Source organism: Bubalus bubalis, chromosome 4, assembly GCF_019923935.1.
Source record: "Bubalus bubalis isolate 160015118507 breed Murrah chromosome 4, NDDB_SH_1, whole genome shotgun sequence".
Classification (NCBI taxonomy): domain Eukaryota; kingdom Metazoa; phylum Chordata; class Mammalia; order Artiodactyla; family Bovidae; genus Bubalus; species Bubalus bubalis.
Window position 1 is genome coordinate 10,068,043 of NC_059160.1, and position 26,591 is coordinate 10,094,633.

A 26,591-nucleotide genomic window follows, 5' to 3' on the forward strand; every position below is an offset into this window, starting at 1 on the left:
GGACAGAGGAGCCTGGCGGGCTGCAGCCCATGGGGTCACAGAGTTGGACACCACTGAAGCCATTTAGCACACACGCACACACATACACACACCATCCTGAACCTTGCTTTTTCCACTTAAACATAAATCTTGGTGCTGACAGCCGTTCTCCAGCAACACAGACCCACTGAACCTCAGTGTATCGAACCCTTCTGCTGATGGACATTTAGTTGTTTGCAGTCATTTGCTTTAAGGTCATTAATAGCCTAGTGTGTGCCCATCTCCCACATGTGTGCGAGCATCTTAGGATGGGTTCCCAGAAGTTGAAACGCTGGGTTTCAGGATTAGTGCGTGGGCAGTTTGGATAAGGATTGCCAAGGGTAGATTGTCAAGGATGGGTGGGTCGGTGGCTTCAGCGTCCTGCTCCTTGTTTCTCCAGGGTGATGCTCACAGGGACGCTGTCCGACCGGCAGCCAGCTGAACTGCATCTCTTCCGGAATTATGAGGCTCCAGAGTGTGTTCGGGAGCCTCGATTCAGCCAGAACACTAACCTCAAGCCTCCAACGCATCCCTCAGGTGAAAACCATGTTTGATGCATCTGGGGGAAGTGATTGGCCCGAGAGGCTGCAAGGTGGTGGGTGGGAGACGCAGCCTGGCTGCCAGGCACCCCCAGCCCACCGCCATCCCGCCCATTGCCCTGGTTTGCCCTCCTGAGTGTATCAGCTGAGGGCAGGCAGAGCCGGGGAGCCATCAGGCTTCAGGCAGGCTGCACCCCACCTTCCGCCAAGCATGGCCTGTCCGTCCTGTTTCTGAAGCGTCCCCAGCCTCTCCATCTTCACACAGCATCACGTGTACACACACACACACACACACACACACACACCCTGCGATCTAAAATGCAACACACACACACACACCCTGAGATCTGAAATGCAACATCTCTTGTGCTACTGAACCCTCTCCTCCCCCACCCCCAGAGCAGCTGGTGTGGCGGGCAGCCCGAAGCAGTGGGGCAGCCCCCACCTACTTCCGGCCCAATGGGCGCTTCCTGGATGGCGGGCTGCTGGCCAACAACCCCACGCTGGACGCCATGACCGAGATCCATGAGTACAACCAGGACTTGATCCGCAAGGTGAGAGCCACCGCAGGTTGGGGGAGCTGGATGTGACCACCCATGGCAGTTTGTTTCTGCAAGTCTTACTACGGACTGACTCCTGGGAGAGCAAATGTCTTTTATTCATGTGATCATTCATCTGTGCCCTTGACAGCAATTTTATCTCACTCTTGAACCTGCTTGGTGTCTGCCCAAAGCACTGTGCTAAGAGGGATTCTGAGGTGCAGTCCAGACCAGGTGGTGAAGGTTGTTAATGATCAGTTAACAGCATCTGCTGTTTGTGGGGAGGACAGCATGCAGACCAGTCCCTGCCAGTCACAGGCCTGGCCACACTGCCCGGCCTGGAGACACACGCTTGCCCTTGGGGTGCTCACATTTAGGGAAGACAGTCCCTAAACAAGCACACACCATCCAAGTGTTTCAAATGCTTGTGACAGAGATTGGTGCAGGGCCCAGGAGCATCCCCCGCCCCCAGAGGCCTGGGGGCTCAGAAAGGGCTCACGGAGGAAGGAAGCCCATCCCAAGGCCTTTGGGGAGGAGACAGTGCAGAGTCAGTGATCCGGAGGAAAAGAAGCGGCCCTGAGCCCAAGGAGCTTAGTGCAGAGGCGGGCAAGGCCCACGCATGTTAGGAGAGGCAGTGTGGGGCCTGGCTCTGCCCATGCTTCACTTCAGCCACTGCCTGGGGACTGTTGTGAGGCTTCCACGGGCTCTTATCTGCAAAGGGTTTAGGACAGTGCCTGACCGTGAGTGTCCTATATCTCTACTGGCTGTGGTTGTCACTGCGGTCGGCACCAAGCCCCTGAGGCAGCCCCAAGCTGCAGAGAGACGAGTGCCCTCTAGAGGCCAAATGAAAAAGGGCAGGGAGAGAGGGAATCGCTGAGAGACTGTGAGATGGGGAAGGGTCCTCAGATGGCACCTGTCTTGGTAGATGAGGAGCCTGGGTAGGTGGGTCACGAAGGTCGCCCAGAAGATAGGCAGCAGAACTTGTTCCGAAGCAAAGGAGAGGAGGAGCAAAGGAGAAGCAAAGCAAAGGAGAAGCTGTGCTTCTGCCATCAGAGTTCTGTCCCCCATCCTCTACCCCGGGTGTCCCCATCTGTGGAAAGGTCCACCAAGGGGAAGGCCCGCTCTGACCTGTCCTGCTCCCACAGGGTCAGGACAGCAAGGTGAAGAAGCTGTCCGTTGTCGTCTCCTTGGGGACAGGGAGGTCCCCGCAGGTGCCTGTGACCTGTGTGGACGTCTTCCGACCCAGCAACCCCTGGGAACTGGCCAAGACTGTGTTTGGGGCCAAGGAACTGGGCAGGATGGTGGTGGACTGTGTGAGTATGGCCTCTCCCCAGCCCACTCCCCTCGGGGTCTCAGCCCCAGGATGAGGCTTCCTGTGGGAACCCTGGGTGTCAGGGAGATGGCAGGGCTCTGTGGACCCTCCTTAGCCAGCTCAGAGGAGGGGGGATCCCCAGTACAGAGTCTCAGTGCTGGCAGGACCCTCGGTGACCACCTGCAGCGGGGTTTTCAGTTATTGTTTAGCTGAGGATTCTTTCCTTCACGCACGGCCCATGTGGAAGCCCAAAATGTCAGATGGACAAAAGCTAACGGGGCCGGGAGATGGAGGCCTGTCCACTCAGCCCCTCCACGCTCACCAACCCTAGACCCTGCTGAGCCACCTGTCCCGGCCACAGCCCATGCCCCTCTGATTGCGTAGCTGGGACAGGCGCTGCTGCACAGAGCAGTGGGATTTGTCCAGTCACCCTGCTGATTGGGAGCTAAGCCACCCTGGAACCTGGGGAGCCCAGGCAGGGGCTGTGGGCGCTGCATGGGCTGAGCACTCACAGGGGCCTCTTCTCACCAGTGCACGGATCCGGATGGGCGGGCCGTGGACCGGGCCCAGGCCTGGTGCGAGATGGTCGGCATCCAGTACTTCAGGTGAGGGCTCGGCCGGCCCCAGCCCCCAGGCTGGACTGTCCCTTTCCCCAAGAGGCTGCTCTGTGTCCCAAGCCCACCCCAGTCCTAGCTCTTGTCCCCCGACCTGGGCCGAGTGTCCTGGGGTCGTGACCCCTCCTCCTTGCCCCGGACAGATTGAACCCCCAGCTGGGGACGGACATCATGCTAGATGAGGTCAATGACACAGTGCTGGTCAACGCCCTCTGGGAGACTGAGGTTTACATCTACGAGCATCGGGAGCAGTTCCAGAAGCTCGTCCAGCTGCTGCTCTCGCCGTGAGGCTGCCAGGCCCCCAAATCCCCCCTCCCCCAGCTCCCCCTACCACCACCACGCCACTGCTGGGCAGAGCCAGGCCCAGGCAGCTCTGGGTCCACAGACCCGGCCTGGGGGTGCCGGGCTTCCGGCCTGAGGCTGGTCCTCTGGCCTCTGTCCCCCTCGGTCCTTACCTCCTGGCACTTTGTGTCACTCCAGGTTTAGAAAGCCTCGAGCCTCACTCTGGCCACTCCCTAACCGCCAAGGACGGCCCTCGGGCCCCTTGCCCTGGAGGGTCAAACACTAAGGGTGCCGGGGCCTGTGCCCAGCCCTGGCCTCCCCAAGGGCCCCAGGCTCCTCCTGGTCCCTGGGGCTGCACAACCCTTTCCACCCTCGGCCCTCTCCCCTGGGGTGGGGCTCAAGAAACAGGCCATCACTGCCCCTTCAGGAGGGAACCCCGGAGTGGGGTGTCCCATTCGACTTTGCCCCTCTGCACACCCCAGCCATCCTCCCGCTCAGAGCCACCCCACCCATGAGCTCTCCGCGGCTCTCAAAGGTCGCTCCTGTGACTTCAGTTATTCCTCCCGCCAGGAAGTGATTTATGTGTAGAGCGGGCTCCAGGGGACAGCCCCTAAGCGTGAAATAAACGGTTTGATTCCCGTTGGCCTGTGTTGTGTGTGTGAGTGTGGTGTGAGTGCCCCCCACCCACCAGCCCCCCTCAGCCTTGACCGTCAAACGCCTGGGTCCACGCTGGAAGGACAGAAGCTCTGTTTCCCAGGCTCCCCAGGGCAGGGACACCTCTTCCTTTTAAGTCTCCCCCAAACCGGCCTGGAGGGTGTTCAGAGGCAGCAGCCAGGCCCGCCTGGCCCACAGTGGAGGGCAAGGGAGAGCCCCACTTGCTAGAAGAGGGACTGAGACCCAGAGAGGGCAAGGTGCTCGGGCACCGTCACACAGCGAGTGAGCAGCTGTGCCCTCAGGCCTGTGTGACTCCCAGGTTCATGCCGCCCCGTCTCCAGCATGTGGAGGAAGGGGGTACGGGCGGCAGCAGAGGTGGGAGCTTCAGCCCTTGGGGTGCAAGTCTGAGGGGCTCAGGGAAGAGAAGGGGCTGAGAACAGTGAAGAGATGTGGGTGTGTTCCACCCGCAGGGAGGGGCTGTCAGGGAGGGTCCAGGGTGGTCACTGCACAGCTCAAACCCAGTAGGGTGAGCCCTGCCCAGTGTAGGCAGGTGGGAGGGCGGGGGGCCCCACGTGAGCAGGGGTCCCTGCTGGCCCGGACAAGGCTCTTCCTGCAGGCGGTGACCTGGGAGAGTGACCATCCACGGGTGCCCACTGGTCCGCGGCTCAGGGGTAAATAATTGAAGGGCAGGTCACATGAACCCACCCGCGTCACAGGATGCCTTCCCCGCCGGGTCTGGTTACACCCCAGATCACATTCTGACATCCCTGGCTGGTGAATAATTAAGCTGCCACCTCCTCCTCGGCCGGCCCTCCCTTGCTGGGTCCCACTCTGCTGCCTCCTTCACTGCCCGCTGAGCAGTGGCCATCGGAGGGTACCAACCCCCAGCACTCCCAGCCCTGCCAACGCCTCCTGCTCAGTGCCTGGGCACGCCCGCTCCATGGCCCCCGAGATGGACCAGTTCTACAGATCCACCATGGCCATCTACAAGGTGAGTGCATGCCCGGTGTGGGCCCCCTCCCAGGGCTCGAAGTTCAGCCGGCTCTGGAAGACAGAGCGTGAGCAGGGCGGCAGCTTGTTCTGGGAAAGAAGGCCCAGACCAGGCTGGGCTGAGCTGTGGGTCTGGGGGTGGGGACCCCTGGGGGCAGCTAGCCACTCCAGCCCCAACCTGAGCCTCCCAGAACAGGGGTTCATCCTGTGAGTGACAGGCCTGCTGAGATAGCACTCAATCGGAGCCCCCAATTCCCAAACCCTGGACGCAGCAGGACAGGACCCAGGGTGGCCTAAGCTGGGAGCAGGGGACCCAGCCACCTGGACCCCCAGGGTGGAGGAGTCTCTCTCTTTGTCTCTTTCTGTCTGGGTCTCCCTGTCTCTGCCTCTCCTGTCTCTCTCTGGTTTCCAAGCCTCACACTCCAACTTCCTACCCCACTCCAGAGGGGTTGCTGTGGTCTCCATAGGCATTTATTGAGCACCTCTTGTGTACAGGACCCTTGCAATGTGTAAACCTCACAACACACCACCAGTGGAGTAGGAAATAATCCATTTGACAGATAAGAAAAATGAGGCCAGAGAGGTGAAACACCCTGCTCAAATCATCAAGGGAGGAAGAGGGCATGCTGGGCTTTGAATCAAGACCCAAGTCTTAAGTTCATCACCCAGGGTGCTCTCCACTGGCCATGTGGTGGCCCACATGACCCAGCCATAGCCTGGCTCCCGAGGGGCTCTACTCTGAGCAGGGTAAGCTCTGCCCCTGCCCCAGAGGTGGCTGTCAGCAGCCCACAGGTCCTGGACTCAGGGCAGGTTGAGCCATGCCCAGCTGGGGGCTGTGACAGACTGTAGGCTTCAGCCCAGTGGGAGGAGAACCTTCTAGACGCAAGTGCCCACTGGGCAGGTGGTGAGCGGGAGATGGCCAAGGGGACGCTGGCCTGCATCCTGGCCTCTGAGGCCCTTGCAGCCGAGAGCCAGGATTCTGGGTGACTTCAGGGTTCTGAGTGGGCTCCCCCAAGTCAGGCTTCTCACTGGGGCTGAGGGGCGCCCTGATCCTGAGGCCCATCCTTCATTCCATCTTCTGTTCCCCTCTTCCACCCTCCCTCATCCTGCTCTCCAACTCCAGAGCATCCTGGAGCAGTTCAACCCGGCCCTGGAGAACCTGGTGTACCTGGGGAACAACTACCTCCGGGCCTTCCACGGTGAGTGCCCGGCCCCACCCATGTGATCGCACCCTCCACTGTAACATATGCACCCAGTGATCCTCGTCCCTGCACACTCCCACGCATCACGGTCACCCTCACGCCCTGAGACCCCTCACACACCTTCATGTGCCCCCTAGATGCTCCCAGAGATGCAGTGTCCAGTCCTGTGGGCTCACAGAACCCCAACCACACACACTTCTACGCGTCACCCCAGTGCCAGCTGTTGAGCCCACTGCCATACTCAGACCACCTTGGCACCCCCAGTCTGACACCCTGACTGGCCCCCCATCCACCCACCTACAGCCAAACCTCACCCCTCACTCAGCACCTGTGCAAAGAGCTCTCATCCCCACCATTTCCCGACATCCCTGCCCCCACCCCCGGCGCTAATCAGCAGAGGGTTGTGAGCTCTGGAGCAGATGGACAAGCCAGGGACACACCCAGGGCTGAGCGTCACCCAACCCCTCCCTGCTTTTTAGGACTTCAAAGTCCTTGCACCAGCGACCTGAACCCATACCACCCCACCCCCACTTTGAGCCTCTACACCTGAGCCTCCCAACACCCCTGCCCACACCTGCATTCTGACACACACAGATGCCTGCACCCCCACCCACGACAGACGGGCCAAGGTCCTGCCCCCCAGGGAGAGCCCCCCCGCGCCCCCCACCCCTGCTGCTTCTCCTGTGGCCAACACTACTCCACACACACACACACGCGGCCCAGGCACGCTTTCCCTCTTCCACCCCCGCCTCGCCCGGAGCACCCCACACTCTCCTGACCAAAGGAGAGCCCTCCAGAATGGGAAGTGGGGAGCACACAGAGGAGGGGCTGCGTCTGGACGCCTCCCCGTCTCCACGCAGCTCTGTCCGAGGCGGCCGAGGTGTACTTCAACGCCATCCAGAAGATTGGGGAGCAGGCCCTGCAGAGTTCCACCTCGCAGATTCTGGGTGAGGCACGCCCCTTCCCCATCGCTCTGCTGACCTCTGGGGCTTGGGGGACACGCCTCACCGCCCACCTCCTCCTGTTGCCCAGGCTCTGCCTCCTGGGCACCTCCCCTCAGGCCGAGGGCCTGCGTTGCCCCCATTCTCGGGTCCCAGAGAGGGTTCCTTTTACAGCCTGGCTCTTCCAGGAAGTCCTCCCCAAAGGCACAGGCCTTGCAGCCCAAGGGCCCAGCTCCCAGACTCTCCTTCTGGAACCCATGCGCCTCCTCACCCCTCCCTGCAGGAGTTCTCCAGGGTAGGACAGGAGCTGCCAGAGTCCCAGAGTCCCAGAGTCGTGTGGGAAATCCCTGGACTTTGGTCCCAAACCCAGCTTGGGCAGGCCCTTCTGGTGGGAAGCGGGGTGATGAGACAAGCCCCCCAACTGAGGCCGCTGCCCTCCGTGCCTCCAGGTGAGATCTTGGTGCAGATGTCCGACACTCAGCGGCACTTGAACTCTGACCTGGAGGTGGTGGTGAGTCTCAGATCCCGCGGCCCTGAGGGGTCACTTGGGAGAGTGGGCGGCGGTCCGTGGAGGACAAGGGCCCAACCTCCACACCCTTTCTCAGAGAGGACTCTGGTAACATGACAACTGCGGCTGGCCTTGGGCGCACCTGCCAGGGCCGGGCTCTGCTGGGCACATTCACCGGCACATCTGCGACATGGGAGGCGGGTGCATTTCCATCTCCATTTCACAGAGGAGGAAACTGAGTCAGGAATCTAGTCATTCACCCAAGATTCCAGAGTGAGTGGAGGAGCCAGGAAGAGAAAGGCCCAGGGCCCTGCCCCTACCGGCCTCCCCAACCCCTCCCTCCACTCTCCCAGGGAGCAGCCAGTGATCTGACCTTATCACTCCCAGGAGAAAACATTTCCACACCCCTGCCACCCGCAGAACTAAACTCAGCCACTTGGTAAGGGATTCCTGGCCCTGCTGATCCGGCAGCCTCCCTGGTACCCCAGTCACAGCCCAGACCCTCCGAAGAGCTGCCCTCTTGCACACATGGCCTGGTGTTCCCACTGCAGGCTGCTTTGACGCTGTTCTCCAGCTGAGGACCCATTCACCCCCACCCTTGCTAGCCAGCACCATCGTCCCCTCCTCCAGGAAGTCTTTCCTGATACCCAGGCAAGTTCAGTCTCTCCTCTGACTCCAACAGATGCTTCTATCTGTTCTTAGGCTTCCCTGATGGCTCAAGTAGTAAAGAATCCGCCTTCAAGGCAGGAGACGCAGGTTCCATCCCTGAGTCAGGAAGATCCGCTGGCGGAGGAAACGGCAACCCACTCCAATATTCTTGCCTGGGAAATCCCATGGATAGAGGAGCCTGGCAGGCTACAGTCCATGGGGTTGCAAACAGTCAGACTTGACTGAGCGAGAACACACACAAGTCCGTTCTTAGCAAGTGGTGGTGAAGAAAACCAGCTCTGCGCCAGAGCACCTGGGTTCAAAGCCCAGCTCCACTAGTTGCTGGCTTTGAGACCTTGAACAAGCTACTTAACCTCAGTGCCTCAGTTTATCTGTCTGTGAAATGGAGATAATCGAAACTGCCTCGTAGCATTCTTATGAGGATTAAGTATAAGTATAAATTACTGACCCTGGCACCTGTAGCCCTCTATGTACCTTAGCTATGATTAGAAGCAGAACTGATGCCCTGTCTTTACCCCTGCCAAGACTGCGAGTTGTGCCAGGGCTGGGATGTGGTCTTCTCTGTGGCTCCAAGGCCTGGGATGGGGGCCTGGCGCCGAACAGGGCTTCGCTGCCTGGAAAGGAGAGAACAAGCTCTGAAAACGGAGCAGAGGTGGGCCAGAGGGAGAGGAGAAGAGAGGGCCTTCTGGGGGGGCGCTCTGGGCTGAGCATGCACAGAGCATGGCAGAGCATGGCATGGCAGAAGAGAGCTGGGGACGGAGCTGGTGGAGAGGAGGGGTGAGCGGGGCTGGGTGTGAAGGGCCTTGGGAAGCTCAGAAGGAAATTTCAACTAACCGTGACTGCATGGCTCCCAAACGTGTGCGTGGGAAAGCACTGGACGTCCGGGTGCAATTTGGGGACGCCATAAAATACTCACCAGTTTGGTAGCCATGGCGAAATGGGGAAGTTTCCCCAGTGGAAAACAAGCATCCACCTCCACTCGATAACACCATATCCCTGGCCCATTTCCCAGACACCTTGAGGCTTAGTGCTAAGCCTGTGTCATCTCCCGGGGCTTGGGTGCGGAGCTGCAGGGTACAGGCCACCCTGGCAGCCTGTGACTTCCTCTCCTTGTGTCTGAAGGCTTGTCATGTCACTCGTGGCACACCTGGGCTGGATAGAGATGAGTGTCACCCAGGCCCGCTCTGTAAAGAGAGCTGCCCTCTTTGGGTACCAGTGTCTTGGCTGTGACAACAGGGCAGGGCCCTTGGCCAGAGCCACACTGGGCCCAACACACCAGAGGCCATCTCCCCCTCGGGCTCATTCATTTGACAGCAATTCACTGCCCTATGCCAGGCACTGCAATGGGCACTGCGGGGGCGGGGCGGCGGGGGAACAGCAAATAAAACCCCCTGCTCTCCCCAAGGGGGAGCCAGACAAAACCCAGGACAAATAAGTGAGCATATGTGTGATGGGTTAGATGCAAAATGCTCTATGGAGGACAAGAGAACAGGGAAGGGAGTAGAACGTGTTGGAGGGATGTGATTTTTAACAGATATTTAAGACAATACCACTAGAGAGGTGACATTGTGAAGAGACCTGAAGGAGGTAGGGAGTAAGCGGGGAGACAACTGCGGGAAGTCTTCTGGGCAGAGGGGTCAGCACACAGGAAGGCTTGACGAAGCCCGCATGGCTGGAGTGGAGGCATCGAGGGCCAGTGCGGAGATGACCCCTGGCTAACGGGCCAGGCCCTGTGGACCTTGTCAGGCTCTGTCTGTGCCTCTGAGAGTGTTGAGCAAAGAAATGACAGGATCTGGGCTGTTTTTTGTTTTTTTTTTTAAACCAAACCTTTTTATTTTTATTGTAAACTAAAATCAGGCACAGGACTTCCCTGGTGGTCCAGTGGTTAAGACTCTTTGCTTCCAATGCTGGGGGCACAGGCTTGATCCCTGATCAGGGAACTAAGATCCCACATGGCTTGTGGCCAAAAAATAAACTAAAATACCGGCACAAAAAATGTCACAGAACAAATTCGAGCTTAGTGAATCATTATCAAGCAGACCGCCTTTGAAACTCCCATCCTGGTCAGGAACTTTGTCAGCCTCCCTGAAGCCCCTCGATGTTCAGTTCAGTTCAATTCAGTTCAGTCACTCAGTCGTGTCCAACTCTCTGCGACCCCATGAATCGCAGCACGCCAGGCCTCCCTGTCCATCACAAACTCCAGGAGTTCACTCAGACTCACGTCCATTGAGTTGGTGATGCCATCCAGCCATCTCATCCTCTGTTGTCCCCGTCTCCTCCTGCCCCTAATCCCTCCCAGCATCAGAGTCTTTTCCAATGAATCAACTCTTTGCATGAGGTGGCCAAAGTACTGGAGTTTCAGCTTCAGCATCATTCCCTCCAAAGAAATCCCAGGGCTGATCTCCTTCAGAATGGACTGGTTGGATCTCCTTGCAATCCAAGGGACTCTCAAGAGTCTTCTCCAACACCACAGTTCAAAAGCATCAATTCTTCGGCACTAGGCCTTCTTCACAGACCAACTCTGACATCCATACATGACCACAGGAAAAACCATAGCCTTGACTAGACAGACCTTTGTTGGCAGAGTAATGTCTCTGCTTTTGAATATGCTATCTAGGTTGGACATAACTTTCCTTCCAAGGAGTAAGTGTCTTTTAATTTCATGGCTGCAATCACCATCTGCAGTGATTTTGGAGCCCAAAAAAATAAAGTCTGACACTCTTTCCACTGTTTCCCCGTCTATTTCCCATGAAGTGATGGAACCAGATGCCATGATCTTCGTTTTCTGAATGTTGAGCCTTAAGCCAACTTTTTCACTCTCCACTTTCACTTTCATCAAGAGGCTTTTGAGTTCGTCTTCACTTTCTGCCATAAGGGTGGTGTCATCTGCATATCTGAGGTTATTGATATTTCTCCCGGCAATCTTGATTCCAGCTTGTGTTTCTTTCAGTCCAGCGTTTCTCATGACGTACTCTGCATATAAGTTAAATAAGCAGGGTGACAATATACAGCCTTGACGAACTTCTTTTCCTATTTGGAACCAGTCTGTTGTTCCATGTCCAGTTCTAACTGTTGCTTCCTGACCTGCATACAGATTTCTCAAGAGGCAGGTCAGGTGGTCTGGTATTCCCATCTCTTTCAGAATTTTCCATGGTTTATTGTGATCCGCACAGTCAAAGGCTTTGGCATAGTCAATAAAGCAGAAATAGATGTTTTTCTGGAACTCTCTTGCTTTTTCCATGATCCAGCGGATGTTGGCAATTTGATCTCTGGTTCCTCTGCCTTTTCTAAAACCAGCTTGAACATCAGGAAGTTCACGGTTCACATCTTGCTGAAGCCTGGCTTGGAGAATTTTGAGCATTACTTTACTAGCGTGTGAGATGAGTGCAATTGTGTGGTACTTTGAGTGTTCTTTGGCATTGCCTTTCTTTGGGATTGGAATGAAAACTGACCTTTTCCAGTCCTGTGGCCACTGCTGAGTTTTCCAAATTTGCTGGCATATTGAGTGCAGCACTTTCACAGCATCATCTTTCAGGATTTGAAATAGCTCAACTGGAATTCCATCACCTCCACTAGCTTTGTTTGTAGTGATGCTTTCTAAGGCCCACTTGACTTCATATTCCAGGATGTCTGGCTCTAGGTCGGTGATCACACCATCGTGATTATCTGGGTCGTGAAGATCTTTTTTGTACAGTTCTTCTGTGTATTCTTGCCACCTCTTCTTAATATCTTCTGCTTCTGTTAGGTCTATACCATTTCTGTCCTTTATCGAGCCCATCTTTGCATGAAATGTTCCCTTGGTATCTCTAATTTTCTTGAAGAGATCTCTAGTCTTTCCCATTCTGTTGTTTTCCTCTATTTCTTTGCATTGGTCGCTGAGGAAGGCTTTCTTATCTCTTCTTGCTATTCTTTGGAACATGCTGCTGCTGCTGCTAAGTTGCTTCAGTCGTGTCCATCTCTGTGCGACCCCATAGACGGCAGCCCACCAGGCTCCCCTGTCCCTGGGATTCTCCAGGCAAGAACACTGGAGTGGGTTGCCATTTCTTTCTCCAATGCGTGAAAGTGAAAAGTGAAAGGGAAGTTGCTCAGTCGTGTCCGACACCTAGCGACCCCATGGACTGCAGCCCACCAGGCTCCTCCATCAATGGGATTTTCCAGGCAAGAGTACTGGAGTGGGGTGTCATTGCCTTCTCCGTTTGGAACATGGGCCCCCATCAAATCACAGACCCTCTCTGCCTCCAAAAATGACCACTGGCCTGACACTGCCTCGTGCTTCTCCGTAACTGACCACCCAGTCCGATGTCCCCAGACACTAGAACTTGTCTTGCTCTCTCTCTCTTTCAAAATATGTTCTTGAGTCTCTTTTAATCTAGTGGTTCCTCCACCATCCCTTTCTTTTCCTTACAATTTATCCATCGAAGGACTTGGGGCCTTTTGACTTGGTTTTCTGAGCATTCCTGGTGCAGCTCAGCTGTTCCTTTGTCCTCTGGATCCAGAGGATGGCTCAGACTCAGGTTCCATCCATTTGGCATGCCTGGAGGGGATGAGTTTTACTCCTTTGCAATCATTATTTCATTGACGTTGACAGTGTCCCCTCTTTGACCAGCAGAAGCCTCTTCAGCCTGGCACGTGAATTCTTTGGCACAACCCTCATGGTTCTGATAGTTTCCTCGCTATCTAGCCTGACAAGATTATTCTCATCTGATACTTCTTCTGCTCTACAAATGGAATCAGTCATCTCTTCATGAAGCCCCTTTAAAAATTTTTCTCTTTTAGTAGAAAGTGATATTCAAGACCATTATCTGCTTACTAGGGGTGTCCATTGCTACTGGGTTCATCACTGTTCCTAGACTTTTTCAGTGGTCAATACTATATATAAAAACATATGTGTATATAATAGATAGGATACATATGCCTAGATACATACACAGATGCATGTGTACATAGATACATATATACATTTATACAAACCACATATATATACACACGCATATATATACATATAAAGATAGAATTCTTCATAATTAATACTGATACTTCCAATGCAGATTTAGCACCAGGTTTTTAGTTAACCTCTTCTCTATTCCACTGGTATCTCTTTTGTTCCATATCAAGAGTCCTGATACTCAGGAATTCCCTGGCAATCCATTGGTTAGGACTCCATGCTTTCATTGCTGAGGGTGTAGATTCAATCCCTGGTCAGAGAACTAAGATCCTGCAAGCTGACAGTGTGCCCTCCCTCCAAAAGTCCTGATTCCCAAGCACACAGAAAAAGAAAGAAGAATATCCCACAGCTACCGTTTGCTATACCACATGCAACATAGACACAACAGTCACTGAATGATGAAACTAATTCTACCACCACCAATATGATTCTGAAAACAGTTAAAGTCTGTTTTACATTTGCTCTCTGCAGCCTCCCCCCCTCCACCACTTTCAAAGGCATGCTCTGGAGACATTGTGGGTTCTGTTCCAGACCACTGCAAAAAAGCAAATGCCACAATTAAGTGAGGCACATTTTTTGGTTTCCCAGTGCATATAAAAGTTATGTTTATACAACACTGTAGTCTATTAAGTGTGCAATAGTATTATGTAAAAAAAAAAAAAAACCCAATGTACATACCTTAATTTAAAAGTACTTTGTTCTGTGGCGGATTCATTTTGATATTTGGCAAAACTAATACAATTATGTAAAGTTTAAAAATAAAATAAAATTTTTAAAAAAATTAAAAATAAATAAAATAAAATAGACTGTCTTCCAAAATCAAAAAAAATAAAAAGTAAAAAATAAATTTATATCTGTAAAAAAAATAAAATAAAATAAAAGTACTTTGTTGCTAAAAATGTTAGCCGTCATCTGAGCCTTCAGCAAGTCACAATTTTTTGTGAGAGTAACATCAAAGATCACTGATCATAGATCACCTTAACAGATTATGACAATAATAAAGATAGTTTGAACTATTGAGAGAATTGCTAACGTGACACAGAGACAGGCAGTGAGTAGATGCTGTTGGAAATATGGTGCCAGTAGACTTGCTCGACATAAAGTTGCCATAAATCTTCAACATGTGAAAAGCGCAGTATCTGCAGCTGTGTTCTGTCTATGCTGTCAGAACCCAGAGCCACTGCACCATGCCTGCTCCCCTTTCACCTCATTGATCTTTGTTTAAAAGTAGCTATACTTTTAATATTCACCTCCAACCCCATGTCCATGTTTTGATTGTTGTTTTGGTCTTGTTCTCTGATTGAAGGGCTCATGTGAACAATGTTCTGAGCTGTGACACCAAGATAACAGCTTGTTCTCCTTGTACTGGGGGAAGTCAGTTTTGCTGGACATAAAATCCTTGCCTCATGTTCCTTCCTTCTTTCCTCTTTCGCTCACTCTCTTCCTCCTCCCCTCTCTTTCTTTCTCCTTCTTTCTTTCTCTTTCATCTTGAATGTTGCCATTGAAAAGTCTAATAATCTATATTCTCCATTGTAAATCATTTGCTCTTTTTGCCTTTGTTGTTGTTGTTCAGTCACTAAATTGTGTCTGACTCTTTGCAAACCCATGACCTGTGGCCCACCAGGCGTCCCTGTCTTCTACTATCTCCCGTAGTTTGCTCAGACTCATGTCCATTGAGTCATGAGTCATGAGTGATGCCATCCAACCATCTTTTTTGCCTTCGGTTCAGTTCAGTCACTTAGTCGTGTCCGACTCTTTGTGACCCCATGAATCGCAGCACACCAGGCCTCCCTGTCCATCACCAACTCCCAGAGCTCACTCAAACTCATGTCCATTGAGTCGGTGATGCCATCCACCCATCTCATCCTCTGTCGTCCCCTTCTCCTCCTGCCCCCAATCCTTCCCAGCATCAGAGTCTTTTCCAATGAGTCAACTCTTCGCATGAGGTGACCAAAGTACTGGAGTTTCAGCTTTAGCATCATTCCTTCCAAAGAACACCCAGGGCTGATCTCCTTTAGAATGGACTGGTTGGATCTCCTTGCAGTCCAAGGGACTCTCAAGAGTCTTCTCTAACACCACAGTTCAAAAGCATTAATTCTTCGGTGCTCAGCTTTCTTCACAGTCCGAGTCTCACAGCCATACATGACTACTGGAAAAACCATAGCCTTGACTAGATGGACCTTTGTTGGCAAAGTAATGTCTCTGCTTTTGAATATGCTGTCTAGGTTGGACATAACTTTCCTTCCAAGGAGTAAGCGTCTTTTAATTTCATGGCTGCAATCACCATCTGCAGTGATTTTGGAGCCCAAAAAAATAAAGTCTGACAGTCTTTCCACTGTTTCCCCATCTATTTGCCATGATCTTAGTTTTCTGAATGTTGAGCTTTAAGTCAAGTTTTTCACTGTCCACTTTCACTTTCATCAAGAGGCTTTTTAGTTCCTCTTCACTTTCTGCCATAAAGGTGGCGTCATTTGCATATCTGAGGTTATTGATATTTCTCCCGGCAATCTTAATTCCAGCTTGTGCTTCTTCCAGCCCAGCATTTCTCATGATGTACTCTGCATATAAGTTAAATAAGCAGGGTAACCCCAATTTTTTTCTTTTTCTTCAAGTTTAGTTATTTTTCCAGAATATATCTTGATATTGGTCAGTCTGGGACAATATTCTTTGTTATGTGTACTCTTTCAATATGTAGTTTGATATCTTTTTTCTTTAATTACAGTTTTTTAGAAAATTTTTTGTTCTTTCTTTGCATTTCTTTCTCAGGGACACTTATTATCTGTATGCTATGTTAATACCTTTGTAGCCTATCTTCAGTATTGGTCTCTTCCTCTTGGCTGAATGGAGCCCAAATAACATACAAATGAGACTAGAATTTTGGGGAAGGTCTGGGCAAGGATATATATCTGGGAGTCGGCAGCCTGTGGACCACATGAGGTCACCATGTAGACAGGGAAGGGAAGAGGCCCACGGCCTGAGCCCCAGGGCAACTCAACCTTCGGGGACCAGAGAGATGAGGGGGAATCAGAAGAAGATGGAGAAGAGCAGTCAGGGGGCGATGCAAGGGAAACAAGGACAGGGGGTGGGCTGCAAGCTGAGGGAGGAAGGTGTCTCAGGAAGAGGGAGTGGTCAGCCATGTCTGATGATGACGACAGGAGAAGTTGGGTGAGTCCTGAAAATTGATCATGGGACTTAGTGATGTGGATGGAATCTTGGTGATTTTGACAACACTCTTGTTGGTGTAGTTGGTGGGGCCGTAGCCTGAAGGAGGGTGTTCAAGAGCAAATTGGAGGAGGAAAGTTGTGGTCAGCCCACAGAGACAGTTCTTTGAAAGGGGTTTTTCCTGTATCGATGGATTCAGTTGCTGGATGGCCTCAACACATGGAACTCACAGTGCGTGTTCGTGACAGCGGGTCTGCTCTCATCTTCTATACGGAGGAGCTCATGGGACCTGCTAATGGAGCATGTCCCATGGGGAGGGGAGCAGGGGACCCCAGTCTCTGTTACGATTTGCTGGGAATTCTCAGCCCGTGCTGGAGTAGGCGACTTCCTTGTTTCAGAAGCACCTGCTTAATTATAGGCAGACCTCTGGTTCCCCAAGAGTAAGAGCTCAAAGGTCTCTTCAAGTATCAAACTTCTTATTAGATCCATTTCTTTAAGAGCTTGATGATGACTTTCCATTAACCCAGTGGTGCCGGTGCCCTGTCTGACTGAGGCATCCTGGGTCTGTGACCTCTACACTCTCGGTGATCACAGCCAAGCCCTGGTAATGGGAAGAACTGCAATCCACCTGTCCTGCCCTAACACTCATTTCTGTGGTGTGACTCAGTTCCTACGTGACTGGAAGCAGAAGGAGCCGTATCCCATGACATGGGAGTGGCTTATTCAGAAGTGATGCCTCCTAAGTATTGAGGAGGGGAACAGGGCAAACAGAAATAAGAAGAAGGGGAAAGCCCCCAACTTGTCACTGCACTGACAGCAAGAGCCCTTTAAGCTGTACTTTAAGAACATTTTAAAAAGAGCTCGTGCACCCAGGCCTCCCTGGGGAGAGCAAGGGCTCCGAGCCTCCCAGACTCTCAGCTGGGAGCAGGTGTCGCCACCTCCCACGCTCACCGTGGTGGCAGCCCCACCGCCTCCTGTACTGCCTCAGCATGCCAGCTCTGCAGTAACTAAGGTGTTGCCGGTGTGTCCTTTCTGTTGGTTTCGTGCATTTTTAATCTTTCCCATGGCCTTTGGTGTGGTTCAAGTTCATCCCTCCAGTACCATTCACTGTCTCCATTAGTGCTCTGGTTGCCAGGGTTTCGAGGGTCGGCCCCAACCCTGCATCTTCCATAAGCCCTGTTTATATATTGGGTGATTTTGCCAGATGTGGGAATTTTCAGGAACATACATCTTGTGGTTGAGCAGAAACCTTGACCTGGGATGTCCTGCAGGTACAGATTGAAAGTCACCCTTTCTTATTGCCTGGATCCAGCAAAAAAGGGCCCCTCTGGGGCAGAAACAGGGACTCAGAGCAGCGTGAAACACTCCCACCCCCAGCACACACACTGACAGCCACAACCGGGGATGTAAGGCCTGGCCAGCCCCAAGAAGGTCACACCCAAGCTCCCTTAAAGACCGGTTAACGAGGTTTCAGAAACAATTGTGGAAGAAACACTGAGAACTTTTATAATTTGCTGGCCTTTCTGATTACCAGCATTCCTTTTCCTGAGGGACAGAGCTCCTACAGCATAGCCTGGGGACCTCTGGGGCAGCAGGCAGGACCCACCGAGGGTTCCTGAGCAGGGCTTCCTCAAGGAAAGGCCAGGAAGACAGAGAAGGCTGAGCAGAGGTGGAAGGGTCCCCCGAGGTGGCAGTGGTCAGTCTGAACCTGAGAGCAAAGGGGGCAGCTGGGAAGATTTAGGTGCAATGTCCCAACAACACCGAGTGACCCACGGAGTGCTGATAGGGGACAAAGGGGAACATGCCAGCTGATCACCAAGGCTCCCAGAATTAACGTTCATTGGGTTCTAGAGCTGGACCCTAGCAAGCATCCGGCCAAAAGTTTCCCATTACAGATGGGGAAACAGAGGCCCAGAGAGGGACAGCAACTCATCCAAAGTTACAGAGCAAATTGGAGGAAGAACTAAAACTTCTAGAATGAAGCTCTTCTGAGCCTGAGCCCAATAGCCCTCCTGGTCCTCCTGGTTACCCGGGTGGTCAGCCACCTCCTTCCCACCTGCCATGGGAAGCTGCCACTCCTGTGAACAGTTGTGACCACTTTTGCTGGGCCATGCCCAGCCCACGGTGCCAGGAATACAGAGATGGGACATACCTGGTTCCTGCTGCTCCCACAAATGGGGCCCAGCAACAAATTCCATCCTACTGCTGGAGGAATGAAATTTGGTCATTACCAAAGAAGTTGTACACATTCTAGAAACAAAATGCAAGAGTAATGGATTCTGCTTAAGGAGTCAGGAGGGCCGCCCAGCAGAGGGGGTAGGGAAGTTGGTATTTGAAGATTGGTAGGCATAATCAAGGCACAGAGAAACGGAAGGTATCACACATTTATGGAGGGTGTGTTTTAAGCCAGGTACTGCACTAAATATTTTGTATGTCTAATTGTTTAATCCTGCATCCAGCCAGGTCTCTTGTTATACCCATTTCTCTGATGGTTGGTCAGGAGCCTGGTATGTCAGGAGCAGGGTGGGCAATGGAACACTGGGGCCGGGGGATGATTGAGTAGCCCTGATCCACCCCACCCTGCACTCCACACAGGTGCAGACATTCCATGGAGACCTCCTGCAGCACATGGAGAAGAACACCAAGCTGGACATGCAGTTCATCAAAGTGAGTCTGGCCACCCATCCTGGCCCCCCAGCCCATCTCCAGCAGGCCTGCCTCTCCCCATTTGACAGATGAGCACACTGAGGCCAGTGCTGGGCACTAACTGGCCCCAGGTTGTACACGTTCCCGGCTGAGCCCCCTGCCCCTGTCCAGTGCTCTGGCCCATAGGCCAGGTGCCTTGAGCCCTTTAACATGGGGGTCTCCCTCCTCTTTCCACCCCATCCAAGGACAGCCGCCAGCACTACGAGATGGAGTACCGCCACCGAGCCGCCAACCTAGAGAAGAGCATGTCCCAGCTGTGGCAGATGGAGCGCAAGAGGGACAAGAACGCACGGGAGATGAAGGTGCAGGGGCTAGGGACAACCCCGGGCTTCTCAGGGATCCCCAACACCCACCCGAGCTCCCCCACCTAGCACCGGCCCTACTCCAGGAGTGTCGTTTGCCCCACCCCGTGTGGTGAGCATAGCTGGAGGGGTCAGCCGGCCCCTGGCGGGCACCCCTGGTCACAGGGACACCATCAACACCGCTCCTTGCCTAGTCACTGTGTGGCCCTCCTTGCATTCCCTGGGCTTCCCTGCCTTCTCCTATTTCACTGGGAAAACCTGAGGTCCTCAGTCACGCCGCCCCTAATCAGGGTGCAAAGGCGTAACCCACCAGCAGCCCCGTCACTCTCCCCGGCACGCACACCTCCTGCCCCCTGGCTAAGCCCAGCCCCTCCTCCCTAGGTCAGGGCCCCACACCTGGCCTCCATCTCCAAGACCTTATCTGCTCTCCTGCCTCCTCTCCTGGCTCCTTTACTAAGCTCATCTCTCTCCTCTTTGGAATCTTTCCTCCCAAGCAAGGGGTTATTAATCCATTAATTTGCATTTTCATTAAACCAACTTTCCTAGGCCTCACTTCTGGGCTTGGCCCTCTGCCCGGTTCTGGGGACAGAGTGGTGGCTCAGACACCAGCCCGACCTAGGAGAAGTACCCTCAGGCTGGAGCGCAGGCAGAGCTGAGACTCACAGGAGAGGGCAGGCTCCGAAGTGAGAGTGGGGGCTGGGTGCTCAGGGGAGGCCTCCAGGAGGAGGTGGCTGGTTCACCGAGAGGGAGGCCTCAGACAGCTGGCACTCGGGGCTGGATGAGGGACCCATCCCTGGCCTCCAGCCAGAATTCCCTTTCCCCCAGGAGAGTGTGAACCGGCTGCATGCGCAGATGCAGGCCTTCGTGTCTGAGAGTCAGCGGGCCGCTGAACTGGAGGAGAAGCGGCGCTACCGCTTCCTGGCCGAGAAACACCTGCTGCTTTCCAACACCTTCCTGCAGTTTTTTGGCCGGGTGAGCTGGGGCCGGGGAAGCACTAATGGAACCTTCTAGGGGCTGTGCTCTCCTTGAGCTGGCTGTGCACAGGAATTCCCCTCCCTCCCTCCCCATCCCCTTCTTTCCTTCTACTATGTAGGTATTAGATATTTATTTTATTTATTTACTCTTTTTCTTTATTTGTATCATCAGATAGTCATTCATTTATTGTTTTTGTTTGTTTGCCGCACTACATGGTATGCAGAATCTTAGTTCCCCGACCAGGGATTGAACCTGTGCCCCCTGCATTGGAAGCTCAGAGTCTTAGCCACGGGGGCATCAGGGAAGTCCCGATTTCTTGTGGTCTTGTTTAGTTTCTCTTTCCATTTCCCTGTATTCTTCTTTAGTCTCCCAAATACTGCACCCTGGCTACAAATTCGGGCAAGTGATTTCAGACCTGAGTCTTATTTTCTTATCTGGAAAAGAAGGGAAATAATTGCCCCTGCAGAAGGTTGGCACAAGGGTGGAGCTTGGCATAGGCAGGAGCCCAGTGGGATTAGGGCCTGCTGCCCCTGCTCTCTCCGCTCCAAAGATGAAAACAAAGGCTACCATTCAGGAGACCAGACTCCTTGCAGTCAGCTGCCCCCAGCAGCCAGCAGCCAACTCCTGCCTCTCCACCTCAGCGTCCCTACCTTGCCAGGCCCTGTCTGAGTCTCTGGTTCTGAACCCAGGGGCCCTCTGGTGCTGAGCTGAGGTAGGAGCCACGAATGGATCCAGTGACTCATCTCCGTCGTGGCTGACATTCCTCAGTTGTCACCGCACCCAGCCCTCGACTCAGGGCTGAGCCTTCTCCCGTACCCCTCTTCTCACTGAGTGATCCTCCGGGGACGAGCCGCTGCTTCTTCGTCTTTTAAAAATATTTATTTATGTATTTATCTGGCTGCTCCAGGTCTTGGTTGGGGCCCGCGGAATCTTTAGTTGTGGCGTGTGAACTCTTAGTCACAGCATGTGAGATCTATTAATAGCTCCCTGATCAAGGATTGCTTCCATCACCAGTGCATCCATCACGGGTGACTGGCGATGGAAGCAAGATCCGATGCTGTAAAGAGCAATATTGCACAGGAACCTGGAATGTTAGGTCCATGAATAAAGGCAAATTGGACATGGTCAAACAGGAGATGGCAAGAGTGAATGTCGACATTTTAGGAATCAGCGAACTAAAATGGACTGGAATGGGTGAATTTAACTCAGATGACCATTGTATCTATTACTGTGGGCAAGAATCCCTTAGAAGAAATGGAGTAGTCATCATAGTCAACAAGAGTCCAAAATGCAGCACTTGGATGCAGTCTCAAAAACAATAAAATGATCTGTTCATTTCCAAGGCAAACCATTTAATATCACGGCAATTCAAGTCTATGCCCCAACCAGTAACGCTGAAGAGCTGAAGTTGAACAGTTCTATGAAGACCTATAAGACCTTCTAGAACTAACAACCAAAAAAGATGTCCTTTTCATTACAGAGAACTGAAATGCAAATGTAGAAAATCAAGAAATACCTGGAGTAACAGGCAAATTTGACCTTGGAGTACAGAATGAAGCAGGGCAAAGGCTAACAGTGTTTTGCCAAGAGAACGCACTGGTCATAGCAAACACCCGCTCCAACAACACAAGAGAAAACTCTACACATGGACATCACCAGATGGTCAACACTGAAACTAGATTGATTATATTCTTTGCAGCCAAAGATGGAGAAGCTGTATACGGTCAGCAAAAACAAGACCGGGAGCTGACTGTGGCTCAGATCATGAATTCCTCATTGCCAAATTCAGACTTCAGTTGACAAAAGTAGGGAAAACCACTAGACCATTCAGGTATGACCTAAATCAAATACCTTCTGATTATACACTGGAAGTGAGAAATAGATTTAAGGGACTAGATCTGATAGACAGAGTGTCTGATGAACTATGGATGGAGGTTCATGACACTGTACAGGAGACAGGGATCAAGATCATCTCCAAGAAAAAGAAATGCAAAAAACCAAAATGGCTGTCTGGGGAGGCCTTACAAATAGCTGTGAAAAAAAGAGAAGCGAAAAGCAAAAGAGAAAAGGAAAGATATACCCCTTTGAATGCAGAGTTCCAAAGAATAGCAAGGAGAGATAAGAAAGCCTTCCTCAGCGATCAATGCAAAGAAATAGAGGAAAACAACAGAATGGGAAAGACTAGAAATCTCTTCAAGGGAACATTTCATGTAAAGATGGGCTCGATAAAGGACCGAAATGGTATGGACCTAATAGAAGCAGAAGATATTAAGAAGAGGTGGCAAGAATACACAGAAGAACTGTACAAAAAAGATCTTCATGACCTAGATAATCATGATGGTGTGATCACTCACCTAGAGCCAGACATCCTGGAATGTGAAGTCAAGTGGACCTTAGAAAGCATCACTATCAACAAAGCTAGTGGAGGTGATGGAATTCCAGTTGAGCTATTTCAAATTCTAAAAGATGATGCTGTGAAAGTGCTGCACTCAATATGCCAGCAAATTTGGAAAACTCAGCAGTGGTCACAGGACTGGAAAAGGTCAGTTTTCATTCCAATCCCAAAGAAAGGCAATGCCAAAGAATGTTCAAACTACCGCACAATTGCACTCATCTCACACGCTAGTAAAGTAATGCTCAAAATTCTCCAAGCCAGGCTTCAACAATACGTGAACTGTGAACTTCCAGATGCTCAACCTGGATTTAGAAAAGGCAGAGGAACCAGAGATCAAATTGCCAACATCTGCTGGATCATCAAAAATGCAAGAAATTTCCAGAAAAACATCTATTTCTGCTTTATTGACTATGCCAAATCCTTTGACTATGTGGATCACAATAAACTGTGGAAACTTCTGAAAGAGATGGGAATACCAGACCACTTGACCTGCCTCTTGAGAAACCTGTATGCAGGTCAGGAAGCAACAGTTAGAACTGAACAACAGACTGGTTCCAAATAGGAAAAGGAGTTCGTCAAGGCTGTATATTGTCACCCTGCTTATTTAGCTTATATGCAGAGTACATCATAAGAAATTCTGGGCTGGAAGAAGCACAATCTGGAATCAAGATTGCTGGGAGAAATCTCAATAACCTCAGATATGCAGATGACACCACCCTTATGGCAGATAGTGAAGAGGAACTAAAAAGCCTCTTGATGAAAGTGAAAGAGGAGAGTGAAAAAGTTGGCTTAAAGCTCAACATTCAGAAAACTAAGATCATGGCATCCGGTCCCATCACTTCATGGCAAATAGATGAGAAAACAGTTGAAATAGTGTTTTTTGGGCTCCAAAATCACTGCAGATGGTGGCTTCAGCCATGAAATTAAAAGACACTTGCTCTTTGGAAGGAAAACTGTGACCAACTAGACAGCATATTAAAAGGAAGAGACATTACTTTGCCAAACAAAGGTCTGTCTAGTCAAGGCTATGGTTTTTCCAGTAGTCACGTATGGATATGAGAGTTGGACTATAAAGAAAACTGGGCGCAGAAGAATTGATGCTTTTGATCTGTGGTGTTGGAGAAGACTCTTGAGAGTCCCTTGGACTGCAAGGAGATCCAACCAGTCCATCCTAAAGGAGATCAGTCCTGAATTTTCATTGGAAGGACTGATGCTGAAGCTGAAACTCCAATACTTTGGCCACCTGATGTGAAGAGCTGACTCATTTGAAAAGACCGTGATGCTGAGAAAGATCGAAGACGGGAGGAGAAGGGGATGACAGAAGATGAGATGGTTAGATGGCATCACCAACTCAACAGACATGAGTTTGAGTAAACTCCAGGAGTTGGTGATGGACAAGTAGGCCTGGCATGCTGCAGTTCATGGGGTTGCAAAGAGTCAGACATGACTGAGCGACTGAACTGAACTGATCAAGGATTGAACCTGGGCCCCCCTACACTGGGAGTGCACAGTCTTAGCTGCTGAACCACCAAGAAGTCCCTTCTTCCTTTCAACAGTTTTATTGAGATATAATTCACACACCATGCAAGTCACCCATTTAAAGTACATAGCTCAGTGGTGTAGTATATTCACAGAGGTGTGCATCCGTGCCCCAAGGGTTTTTTGTTTAATATTTATTTATTTGGCTACATTGGGTCATAGTTGTGGCATGTGGTATCTTTAAGCATTGGGAGTGCAGAGTCTTAGCCACTGGACCACCAGGGAAGTCCCATCACATTCAAGTTCAGAACATTTAATTACCCCTAAAAAAAACCCAGTCCCCCTTACTGGTCATTTCCCAATCCTCCCATTTCCTCTTGCCTTAAGCAACCGTCAGTCTATTTTCTGTCTCTATAGACTTACCTCTTCTGGCCATTTCATGCTTTCCTGGTAGTCCGTTGGTAAAGAATCTGCCTGCAATGCTGGAGACCTGGGTTTGATTCCCAGGTTGGGAAGATCATATAAAAGGAATCATACAGTATTTGGCCCCCTGTGACTGGCTTCTTTCACTAAGCATCATGTTTTTCAAGTTCATTGGTATTGGAGCATGCATCCATACACCATTCCAGTTTACTGCCAAATAGGATCCCATCATCTGGATGTACCACGTTTACTTATCCATTCCACAGCTGATGGACAGCTGGCTTGTTTCTGCCGTTTGATTTTATGAAGGATGCTGCTATGGGTATCCACGTAAAAGTTTTTCTGTGGACGTGTGTTTTCATTTCTCATGGGTATATAGGAGTGGAATTTCTGAGTCATATGGGAACTCTGTTTAACTGTTTGAGGAACTTCCAGATTCTTTTACCATTTTACATTCCTACCAGCAGTTTATGAGGTTTCTAATTTTTCCACATCCTTGTGAACACTTGTTGGCACTTAAAAAAAAAAAGATGTATTTATTTATTTATTTTTGACTGTTCTGGGTCTTCGCTGCTGCAGGCCGGCTTTCTCTAGTAGCAGTGAGTAGGGGCTACTCCTCCCTGCAGCACACGGCCTTCTCTTTGGGTGGTTTTTCTTGTTACAGAGCATGGACGCTATGGCGTGTGGGATCTTCCCAGAGCAGGGATCAAACCTGTGTCCTACTGCATTGGCAGGCAGATTCTTAACCACCGGGCCACCAGGGAAGCCCCTGGGGCTTTTTGATTACAGCCATCCTAGTGAGTGTGGAGTGGTGTCTCATTGTGGTTTTGATTTACACTTCCCTGATGGCTGATGATGCAGGGTATCTTTCACGTACTTGTTCAGTTCAGTTGCTCAGTCATGTCTGACTCTTTGTGACCCCATGGACTGCAGCATGCCAGGTTTCCCTGTCCGTCACCAACTCCCAGAGCTTGCTCAAACTCATGTCCATCAAGCTGGTGATGCCATCCAACCATCTCATCTTCTATCGTCCCCTTCTCCTCCCTCCTTCAACTGTTCCCAGCATCAGGGTCTTTTCCAATGAGTCAGCTCTTCACATCAGGTGGCCAAAGTATTGGAGTTTCAGCTTCAGTATCAGTCCTTCCAATGAAAATTCAGGACTGATCTCCTTTAGGATGGACTGGTTGGATCTCCTTGCAGTCCAAGGGACTCTCAAGAGTCTTCTCCAACACCACAGTTCAAAAGCATCAATTCTTCTGCACTCAGCTTTCTTTATATTCCAACTGTCACATCCATACATGACTACTGGAAAAACCATAGCTTTGACTAGATGGACCTTTGTTGGCAAAGTAATGTCTCTGCTTTTTAATATGCTGTCTAGGTTGGTCATAGTTTTTCTTGAAAAGAGCAAACGTCTTTTAATTTCATGGCTGCAGTCACCATCAGAAGTGATTTTGGAGCCCCCCCCCACACACACAAAATAAGGTCTGTCACTGTTTCCATTGTTTCCCCATCTATTTGCCATGAAGTGATGGGACCAGATGCCATGATCTTCATTTTTTTGGATGTTGAGTTTTAACCCAGCTTTTTTACTCTCCTCCTTCACTTCACCATGAGGCTCTTTCGTTCTTCTCTGCTTTCTGCCATAAGGGTGGTGTCATCTGCATATCTGAGGTTATTGACATTTCTCCCTGCAATCTTGATTCCAGCTTGTGCTTCATCCAGCCTCGCATTTCTCGTGATGTACTCTGAATATAGGTTAAATAAGCAGGGTGACAATATACAGCCTTGACATACTCCTTTCCCAATTTGGAACCAATCTGTTGTGCCACGTCCAGTTCTAACTGTTTCTTCTTGACCTGCATACAGGTTTCTCAGGAGGCAGGTAAGGTGGTCTGTTTTTCCCATCTCTTGAAGAACTTTCCAGTTTGTTATG

The 26,591-nt window shown here is 51.3% G+C and overlaps 1 protein-coding gene across 12 annotated transcripts in view; it reads left to right on the forward strand.

Annotated features, from left to right (window-relative positions):
• Window positions 1-26,591, forward strand: part of PLA2G6 (phospholipase A2 group VI) — a 92,289-nt gene that overhangs the window by 56,461 nt on the left and 9,237 nt on the right. For 10 of the 12 annotated variants that reach the window (XM_044940873.2, XM_044940871.2, XM_044940872.2 and 7 more), the window contains 11 exons: window positions 419-555; window positions 957-1,111; window positions 2,242-2,409; window positions 2,940-3,013; window positions 4,820-4,949; window positions 6,072-6,147; window positions 7,011-7,097; window positions 7,541-7,602; window positions 18,971-19,042; window positions 19,267-19,383; window positions 20,209-20,355. In XM_044940873.2, the coding sequence (XP_044796808.2) occupies window positions 419-555; window positions 957-1,111; window positions 2,242-2,409; window positions 2,940-3,013; window positions 4,820-4,949; window positions 6,072-6,147; window positions 7,011-7,097; window positions 7,541-7,602; window positions 18,971-19,042; window positions 19,267-19,383; window positions 20,209-20,355 (1,225 nt within the window). Of the gene's footprint in view, window positions 1-418; window positions 556-956; window positions 1,112-2,241; window positions 2,410-2,939; window positions 3,014-3,165; window positions 3,948-4,819; window positions 4,950-6,071; window positions 6,148-7,010; window positions 7,098-7,540; window positions 7,603-18,970; window positions 19,043-19,266; window positions 19,384-20,208; window positions 20,356-26,591 lie in introns of those variants that run through there. The other 2 variants (XM_025282872.3, XM_025282875.3) reach the window with 1 other exon arrangement.